Below are 9,983 nucleotides of genomic sequence, written 5' to 3' on the forward strand. Positions count from 1 at the left end.
AAATCAAATTTTAAATTTTATTATATAATTAGTATTTACGTATATCACATATACTTCATGCAATTATGTAATAAATTGCAAAATAATTTATTTGCTTCGCATTACAGGAATTAATAATGCAAAACGAGAACGAATTCGAGGATATTCTCAAATCAAAACTTATTATTATTTATTATTATTAGTTATGATATTAATATTAATATTCGTATTAATAATAATATTTTAAAAATTATTATTATATTATTATTATTATTAATAATATTATTATTTTATTATTAATAATATTTTTCGAGACGAATTCGAAAATGAGGATAGTAATCTCATAACTGCTGCCGAACTATTTTGAGGATTTTAAAAACTTCTCGAACCCAAACTTGAAAAAATCTGGAATCTCCATCCTCGTTTCGGGTTTTACTCCCATGGCTCCAAACCCATCGGAAAAGTTGACATCCTTACCCAAAACCCATAAATCTAAAGTTTATGGCAAATTAGTTGCATGAACAATTACTGCCACCGACAAAAAATTACAAATTGTGCGAAGAAAAATAAATACTTCCCAGCGTACATGGCTAAAAAGGATAGCAGGAATAAACACGTAACAGAGTTCATAAGTTATCTCACACACCTTTAAAAAAAACCGACATGGATTGCCTAAAATTGAACAAGCTTTAACTTGAGTGCTGATTCTGAAACTGCTGATGTCTTTCTGAATCATAGGAATCCGGCTACTATACAAATTAGCTGCATTGCATACAATAAGATGATGATTAGAAAGAATCGATAACAACCGGTCGACTTGAGCATATTCGAGATATAGAAAATTAAAACAAGAATCACGTACCTATTTACACTAACTACCAGGACATTTTCAGCCTGAGAATTGCCCTTTTGAGAGTTTAGGAGTAATCTTCAGAGTGATATCATTATAAGGCTCTTCTTGATGCAAATCCACGAGTCCATAATTCTTCAAAACCTGGGAATAAATTCAAAGACAGCTACGGTAAGTACCAAAATTTATGGGAACATTGTTGAACTTGAGGAAATGGATGGAGTTTAAAGCATATTAAATCCCCTCATTATTGATTTAATTGAATCTAAAACGACAGCAACCAATAAGACATGTGATGTGAATCAAATCTGATCCAATGTTGTGAAGTGAAGAAATGAAAGTAGCCAAGTAAGATTTTAGCCTTTAATATAATCAAGACATAGTTTCCCAGGAAAGCTGAGACAGGTATATTTGTCAATCCTGTGATTTGAAACGTGCTGTCGGAAGATAGCATGATACCCTTTTGTCTGATACAAATTATGTGTAATCAGCACAATGAGACTTGACTCCCTAGATATTGGTTTTATTTGGCATTCAGTTTCAAGTCAAAACCCATTACAGAGATATAGTGTCTGGATTTACAGAACTTACCAAAGTTTCAGAAAACATTCGAGCACATATTTTTCTCGGTTTGCCTTCCAAAATCTTGTTCATACTGAGGTCTCCAGATGATGATTCACCTGATTTGCCTGACAAAGGGGTTGTGGATGACTGCCTCTTCAAATATTGAGCCACAGCCCTGCATTCAAATCCCAAAAAAATTCAATAATTAACAGCTCTATAAATCCATGCAATGCTACTTATATTTTGGGGGCTCAGTTAAATCTTGAGGGATCTAGGAGGCAAATGATGCACCTTGTTCGTGCAGACATTACTCGCAATTCTGGGGTTCCCTGATTTATTGAGGGCAAACCGAATTCTGGTGTTTCTTGGGGTCCTATTCAACCACAGGTAAGTAACCATTTTGATAATCAAGTGCATAAAATAACTTCTGTTTGAAAAATTACCAGCTGGAGAATTATCATCTTGTTCCAAAAAACCAAGTTCCTGCAGAAAAGAATAGAAGCACGTTAGGTAGAATGTCCATGAAGTGCATCCCATCACATCATAATACAAAAAAAATTAGGTGAATGATCTCGATATAAAAAGAAGATTAAGAAGAAGCACGTTAACTCCAGAAGAAGCACGTTAACTCCAGAATCAGATGTGTGAGGGTGATCGACAGAAAGAGTAAATTTCATTAATCCAAACTCATTAAAGTGGGCATAAACCAAATTGTAAGCAACCAAAGATTTTCCATACTTTTCGAAGATACAAACGACTTATTCCTACGGTGAGGTCAAAATGAGGTGAGAATGTAGCATGATAGTAGTTCAAGAGAAAGGTTAAGTAGGTCTTAAAACACTGTTACATAACATAAAGGAACATAGTCTCTGATCGACTATACCAGTGAACCAAGATCGGTAATTCCTGTCTTTCTGGCGTTTTAGCATTTTGCGGGATACACTTTTTAATCCCAGAAATACAGTCACAAAATCAAAATCATGTCAACCTATGACGAAGGTGTTGCTTGTAAAGGAATAATCAAATATTATTAGTGCAATAAGAGATAGCTTCACTAACTACCAAAAGGAAAACACAGCCAAGTCCAAGAAATGAAGTTTAAACTCCAAAGAAAATATTATAAGAGTTATGGGTGGCGTACTCCTGCAGAATTCAACAGCTCTGGAATATCGAAAAGTGCTGTATGCTCATGATGAAGCCCACCCCCGAAGAATGTTTCAGGGGTTCTCATTTCTGAATCAGGAAGTCCAGAAGATAATCCCATTCCTGTGCCTGGCAGCGTTCCAGACCCTTCTGTAGTTTCCAGACGTTCTGATTGGAATTCATGGTTGAAATTTTTGAGAGTGAACTGGCTTCTCCGGCTTCTCCCGGTTGAAGGAGGCATGATACTGGAGAATGGAGGCACACATCTTCCTGGTGATGCATGCTCATTATAACGAAGATGTTCAATTTCTATATCATCGCCATTACCGTTCGTATATTGAGAAACATTTGTCTCCAGGTGTTCTTTCTCGGTGATAAGAAAATGAAGTTTCGAAGTAAAAAAATCTTCTTTATAGATATCTTGAATAGCAGCACAAGATCCTGCAATTGAAGTAAACTGTTTGTTTCACATGAAAAGAAACTCCAAAGCTGACAGATCTAGTGAATATATTTGAGAAAAATGCTACTGACCAGATATTAAGGGCTCAAAAAAGACACTATCCTTCTTTAATCGGTTGTTTAGTTTCCAGATGTCAAGAAAAGAACAAGGACAGTTTTTCTTCTCCCGACGTATACCAGAGGTATCGCTTAATGCATTCTTTATATGCCTATACAACCGGGTAAAAATATTTAAACAGGAACATATGTAAACTGAAAGTGAATAAATCACTTTTAGAAACCATACTGGTTGCTGAATACAGTTGACTCATCGAAAAACTGCTTTCTCTTTCCTTTTCTCCTTTGAACTTTTGGTTGTGCAACAGGTGGAGTTTCTTGTATTTTTATCTCAGGTGTCGGGTGGACTGCAAACGAAAGGATCAGATGTCATTGACAGGTGCAACGTATATCTAAACTTTTATGATCATAGACTTATAACACCCACCAAAATTTATCGAGGTATCCAAGTGCTCGAATGAATGTTCTTCATGCCTATGGGATGAAGGAGAAAGCCCTTCTGGAAACACTGCATCTGCTCTAACTGGAGTATAGGTTTCTTTATCTTTCAAGATTTGCTCCTCGAGGTATTTGTCTGGATCAGCACAATCAGGCAGAATGGGAGAACTACTGAAATGAAATTCTTGTTTAGCATTACGCATTATTTCAATGCTTGGCGGATCTTGTGGGCTGCGATTTCCGATAGTTCTTTCATCAATGCCAATTGGACTTTGTCGGGACCGGTGCTTATGACCAGCATCTGTATCCAGTTGAACTGGAGGGGTAACACTGTAAGAATAATGAAGAGATTCATAACTTATTCAAGAAGGTAATGAATTGTTAAATTTTGAAAATTTGCTTTATTCTTACTCCTCCAAAGGCACAGCCTCTGCTGCTAAATTTTCTTGTGTGAATGATGAATCTCTGAGGTCATCCTATAAGAACATCGTTTTTGTAATGAAAATAATATAAAATTTAAATGCATCAATTCACAAACTAAAGGATGCACAAAATTGGCACCTCATTAAAAGAGACAACAATGTAAGGATCTTTTCCAGTTGGAACTTGATCTGTTGGATACAAATCAAGAGGCTCACTATCAGTACGAATAGGAGAAAAAAGATAATAAACAAGAGAGCAGCCATTTAAACATCAATACCCATCAACGTTATATCGTCCTGGCTCTTAATGTGTGGATCTTGGCCCCTAAAAGACAAATTCCTGAATCTATCAGCATATTTTTCTAACAGAGGACAATGTAGGCAATTTCATCAAAACATACCAGTCTTTATAAAAATCATCTACATCCATAGCATCAAGATCAAAAGTTTGCGGTAAAGTGACAGAATGATATGGAGCATGATTCGCATCTTCTGGCAGATTGACATTGACAGATGTAAAGACTCTATTTATTGTAATCCTTACATCATTACAATAGTCATAGAGATAGTCAACTTGCTTTGAATATATCCGTACGACTCCGAGCAAAAGATGTCCTGACATTCTTAGAGCTAAGGGCACCTCAGGGTACATGATTCGTTCTGTAAAATAAGCAGCAAACACTTGTTTCATCAACAAAGATCAAAACTATCGACAGATACAATTTGAAAAGAAGGGAATGGACATATGATGTAAGGAATAAAGCCGAGCATCATCCCTTTTTGCACATAAGTAAACCGAGCATCGTCCCATTTTGCACATAAGTAACTAACTGCAGACTGAATAACCAAAATAATGCTCTTAAAGACTAAGCACCAAGCATCAACTACAAGGAAACTTGAAATAATAATAATTCAGTAGGCTCAGTCATATAATTGACCAACATACAAAATACATTCTATCTAGACAAAGGAACCGAAAAATTAATTCTCAATTATTCAGAGGCTTCAAAAATGTAGAGGTACGGGATCAAACTCTACTTGGAGCTTCCAAACGACAAGAAATTACAAAGAAATAATGCTGTGATACCGAAATATATATCTAATCACGGGAAAATATAATCTTTATGGAACACTTGTAGGCATAAGAAATATAAACCAACCAAAATGTAATATTTAAAAGAATATTCTAATCTTACCACACACAAAAAAAGTGAAAGTAAAAAATAGTAAATTCTAGAAACCATCGGCGTTCAGGATTAGCAAAATGAAACTAAAACAGTGAATCTTTGTCAATGTATAAAAGATTCCGAAGCCCATTGAATTAAAAATCGATCATTTCTTTAATCTTCATTCAGTTCAATAAAAAATATTAAATCTTTCGAGAAAGCCAGTGCATCAGATATTACATCCAAAAAAAAAGTCAGCTTTTATTATCAAAGTTCGATAGATTTCAATCAAGACCGACGGATGACAATTGCAAATCGACCATAATAAATGGAGAAAATCAGAGAAAATGCACAGATGGGGACGGACCAACAGTCGATGGAATGTCAGTTGAGGTGTAATGAGATTTCTTGAGCTTGTGCTGCAAATGGGCCGCGCACCAAACCGTTCCCAACGGCCCCTTCCTGGCCAAGAATGTATGCGAGAAAAACATCGTCTTTTCCGACTACCCTCTTCGATTTCGCATGTATCTAAACATATATACACAGGCCTGTGTATGTCTATATATATATATATATCTCGTAGCTTGTGTGTCGAACTTGCGGGTGGGTTTTACAGGGGAGGGAGAGGCGGGAAGGGGAAGAGGCGCGAAATGGGTAAAATATCAATAAATTCCGAAATTGTCAATACAAAACAGGGCTGCTTATTTCGGTTATTTACGTAACTGCCACCCAAATTTTTTAGTCATATAAAATATGGAAAAAAATTGTTTTTAATATAAACTCTAACTATATATAAAAAATATATATATAGATTATTATATTTAGCGAGCACGAGATTCTATCGTATGAATAAAAATTATATTTGGATGGATGAATTTTAGAAATTCATATTTTATTTATGAGTAAGTCTCTTGTGACACGATTTCACGAATTTTTATTTGTGAGACGGATCAACCCTACTGATATTCACAATAAAAAGTAATACTCTTAGAATAAAAAGTAATACTCTTAGCATGAATGACACAAATAAGAGATCTGTCTCACAAAATACGACTCATAAGACCGTCTCACACAAGTTTTTGCCCTTATTTATTTACATATTAGTTACACAGAATATGATGAATTTCAAATAACTTTATCATTTGGTGAACTTTAAATCAATGCTAATTAATATTAAATATTATATAAAAATGAAAAATGTGTATTTGAAATTTATGATATTTCTTATCTATCTACAAAATATGTTTGAATATATTTGAAATCCATATATTTAAAATGTTTTAATCCAAACACGAATATTTAATGTAATTTTAAGGTTTTAATATTTTATTTTATTGAAGAAAATATTGATATTGACACTATAAATTTGAAATTTCTGCATGTGCAATAAGTTTGCTTGGCTGACCCTTTTTCTCACTTTAGATCAAATCATAAAATTTTCTCAAAGAAGAATCTTCCATTTATGCCAGATAAGATTGTTAGGAAAAATCTAGAAATTCAAATTTTCGTTTGAAATTATTAAATTTGATCTGGTAAACTAGATTTATATTTCACGGGTTTTTTATAAATCCAGGTAAAATAAAACTTTTGTTTATTTAATTATTTCCTCAATAGATTTTTTTATACAAAAACTTGTATGAGACGATCTCACGGATCGTATTTTGTAAGACGGATCTCTTATTTGAGTCGTCTACGAAAAAATATTACTTTTTATGTTAAGAGTATTACTTTTTATTGTAACTATTGATAGGATTGACCCGTCTCACAGAGAAAGATTCGTTAGACGTCTCACAAAAGACCTACTCTTTTTTTTATGCATTTGTGAGGTAAATAGAACTACTTGTTTATTTATTTAAAACTTTCTAATTTTTATTGTTTTTCCTATTTTTTTAATACATATAATAAGGTAAATTGGGTTAACCTACACTTGATTCATGGCTTGATCACAATTCAAATACATTAAAATCCAATTTTATATAATTGGTCGTTCCTATTTTTTCCATTTATTGAATAATATTTGTTCGGAAAATAAAACACACATTGCATGGAGAAGCCATGATGACTTTGTGCGCACACCTTAACCGAAAAACTGAACAAAACTTGCTCCAAGAACCAAGATACACTATGCAAACGCATGTGCACCATGCTCAAAAGTTGCAGCAACAAGGCGTGTTGCACGGGCTCGCGCATTAAATCGTAAAATCTGTTTCATGAAATTTCCTTCAAAAACAGATTATTAAAACCAATCTCAACAATTCAAATCCAACTCGGCATTGTCAACTATTATGACTATAAGATATACTTTCGATGATCTTAGTTGGCGAAACTGACAGATAATTCGGGCCCTTACAGCATCCAACAACACATAAACTTTACCTTGTCTGCTGATTATCAAAATGTAGCCTTGACTCTTGATTCTTACAAAGTTAAATATCTAAATCTCTATAGCATAATCAAATGCAATTGCAGATACAGAATGCTACGATCCACCGGCAATCCTATGCTTTATTAACCCGAATCTTCTGTCCCTCGAGAACCTGCAAACAAACTAGGATATAAGAGAGAATACGAGAATTTCAAAGATGTGATGAGCTATCTCTTGGACGGTTGTAAACAATTCATAAAATTTCGATAATTTTTTTTGCAGTACGAGTATCCCCTTAAACATAGGACATTAAAATGGAGTGGGGATGCACGACTAGTAAAGCTTTAAAATTATCAAACACTACAACATGATGTTTGCTAGCGTGTCACGTGTGCGAATAACTGGAATGCCATAAGCTCGTCCTAAAAATTCATATGACCACCCACCGTATTATTTAGAACAGATATGGCAGTTTCCACGTCCTCTTCTGAAGAGAAGGTAACAAAGCCATATCCACTGGATTTTGAGGTCACTGGAAGTCGGGATACCTTTGCACTGAGAACTTTCCCCTTTTCTGAGAAAAAGTCTTTCAGTGTTTCTGTAGTTACATTCTTTGCAAGATTGCCCACATAAACTTTGTAGGGACTGTCAATGAATTTGGAATCATCCACTTGAAGAAAAGACACATCTGAGGATGTCAACGGTTTTTCTGTTGCGTTGACTTTGATTGTACGTCCTCCAATTTCCTAACAGAAAAGAGTGTGCGGTCGATAATTATTGTTCAATGTGTTCTCTTGAAACTTTTAAAACAGATAATCTTACTGTCCCATTAAGCTTTTCAATAGTAGCAATTGCCTCCTCGGCTGACTTCATAGTTACAAATGCAAATCTCCTGCTCCTTCCAGAGTACTTATCATACATGACCTACAAACACAGCATTGTAAATGTTATGTTATTTGGACCGGAATGTAGTGATCCAAGTAAAGATCTTGAACCGCCTAAAGTCGTAAATACTGAAAACTTCCCACTTTGTGCTCAACCATATCTTTTTAAAATTGTGCTTCTTAATAAGTTCACCCAAATTGTGCAAGTTGGTGATGTTTATACACTGCTGGAATATAATTTCCAGAATATTTACCCTTCTTTTGTCTATTTATTTCCATTAGCATCAAATTCTGTCAAACAAGAATCTAAAATTAAATAAGAACACAAATTGAAGGCTCTAGAAACTTATAGAAGAGTCTGATGACTTTCTGTCAATATATTAAACTAAACATCATTGTCAAACTTTAATTCAATGATGGCAAAAAAGATCTTCAAACTTATTTTGACACCCCCAGATGAAATTGAAAAACCGATCCCAAAACAATGAATGATAAATCACTTGTATCAATACAGTCCAAAAAAGGGCTCTCGTGCTTAACTCGATAGTTATGCAATAACTAATTTCTCACTAAGCTCCTTTGCTAGTCGTTCAAACTACCAAAAAGAAAAAAAATTATCGAGAATGGAATTGTAATGGTGCATCTTGAATGAAGACTCAATATCCACCTTCACCTGCTGAAGAATTCAAGAATTTGATTCAATTATTATGACTAAACTCAATTCAAACTTGTTCAAAGTTCTCAAAAGGTAATCTATACCTACCAACAACAAATTGCGACTCGAATGTCAGAATAAAATTGCATATCCTGTGACTCCTTCTAGAGCATCATTTCATTCAACTCTTTATACTCCAAAATAAATCAAAACTAATCCTCAACACAAGCTCATTATGAACAAGACTACACGACACTCCAACTACTAAACTGACCCCAAAATAATAGGGATGGGAGGACGGGCGCCACAGTGTCGGCTCCTCTAACGAAGAAAGGCAGCCCAATCCGAATTCTTGAGTACATATATAACTCAATTCGAGCACGAAAAGCCAAAACTTGAGCCCGAAATCCAAAAGACCACCCATTCGTTGAATACATGTACAAATAACGATAATCAACTCAACATTCAGCGGAAAGAAAACAAAAAAGTACCTCAGCCTTCTCAACAGCACCATGCTTTTCAACAATTTTGCGGAGCTCGTCAGTGGTAATAGTACGCGGAATGTTTCCAACGTACAATCTTCTGTCAGCCTCAGACGACGGCTCCGCTGTAGAAACTTGGGCGATAACCGAATACAGCCTTCTGGGATTTGAAATGTGGATGAGCTCCTTCAAAGGGGGGAATTGGTGTCTGGGAAGCTGGAAATTGTGCTTCGGGAGATGGGATTTGAAGGGTTTCGTGGGGTTTTGCAGGAAAGTTGAAGATAGTAGAGACGAAGACGATGCAATAGTGGCCATTCCTCACTGAATTGGGTTTCAAACGTAGTCTTATGTGAAAAGAGCTTTCACAGCTTTATCCGTGAAATATTTATCCCCTCTTTTTTTTTTTGGGCTTTCTTTCCTCCTTTTTTATTACCCTTTCATTTTTTATTTCATTCCACAAATCAAAGTTGATTTATTCTTTTTTTTTACAGATTCAAAATATAGAAAAAAAGATAAAAG

General features: G+C 34.8%; 2 protein-coding genes across 2 annotated transcripts; both read right to left on the minus strand.

Moving 5' to 3' along the window:
• Positions 1-525: 525 nt before the first annotated feature.
• Positions 526-5,695, minus strand: LOC142530339 (sister chromatid cohesion 1 protein 3-like). Its single transcript, XM_075636142.1, has 14 exons — positions 5,446-5,695; positions 4,314-4,572; positions 4,191-4,237; positions 4,052-4,101; positions 3,902-3,966; positions 3,480-3,820; positions 3,282-3,399; positions 3,068-3,204; positions 2,535-2,977; positions 1,837-1,876; positions 1,685-1,766; positions 1,421-1,568; positions 842-973; positions 526-741 (listed from the first exon to the last, which is right to left on the minus strand). Exons 1-13 carry the CDS (start codon positions 5,567-5,569, stop codon positions 869-871), a joined length of 1,959 nt encoding a protein of 652 aa, XP_075492257.1. The 5' UTR covers positions 5,570-5,695; the 3' UTR covers positions 526-741; positions 842-868.
• A 1,572-nt stretch (positions 5,696-7,267) lies between these two features.
• LOC142530340 (small ribosomal subunit protein cS22-like) lies at positions 7,268-9,865 on the minus strand. The gene is made up of 4 exons (XM_075636143.1): positions 9,474-9,865; positions 8,266-8,367; positions 7,890-8,189; positions 7,268-7,615 (listed from the first exon to the last, which is right to left on the minus strand). The coding sequence occupies exons 1-4, from the start codon at positions 9,777-9,779 to the stop codon at positions 7,577-7,579; spliced, it is 747 nt and encodes a 248-aa protein (XP_075492258.1). The 5' UTR covers positions 9,780-9,865; the 3' UTR covers positions 7,268-7,576.
• Between the last annotated feature and the right edge of the window lie 118 nt (positions 9,866-9,983).

Source organism: Primulina tabacum, chromosome 17 (genome assembly GCF_025594145.1).
Source record: "Primulina tabacum isolate GXHZ01 chromosome 17, ASM2559414v2, whole genome shotgun sequence".
NCBI classification, from domain to species: Eukaryota; Viridiplantae; Streptophyta; class Magnoliopsida; order Lamiales; family Gesneriaceae; genus Primulina; species Primulina tabacum.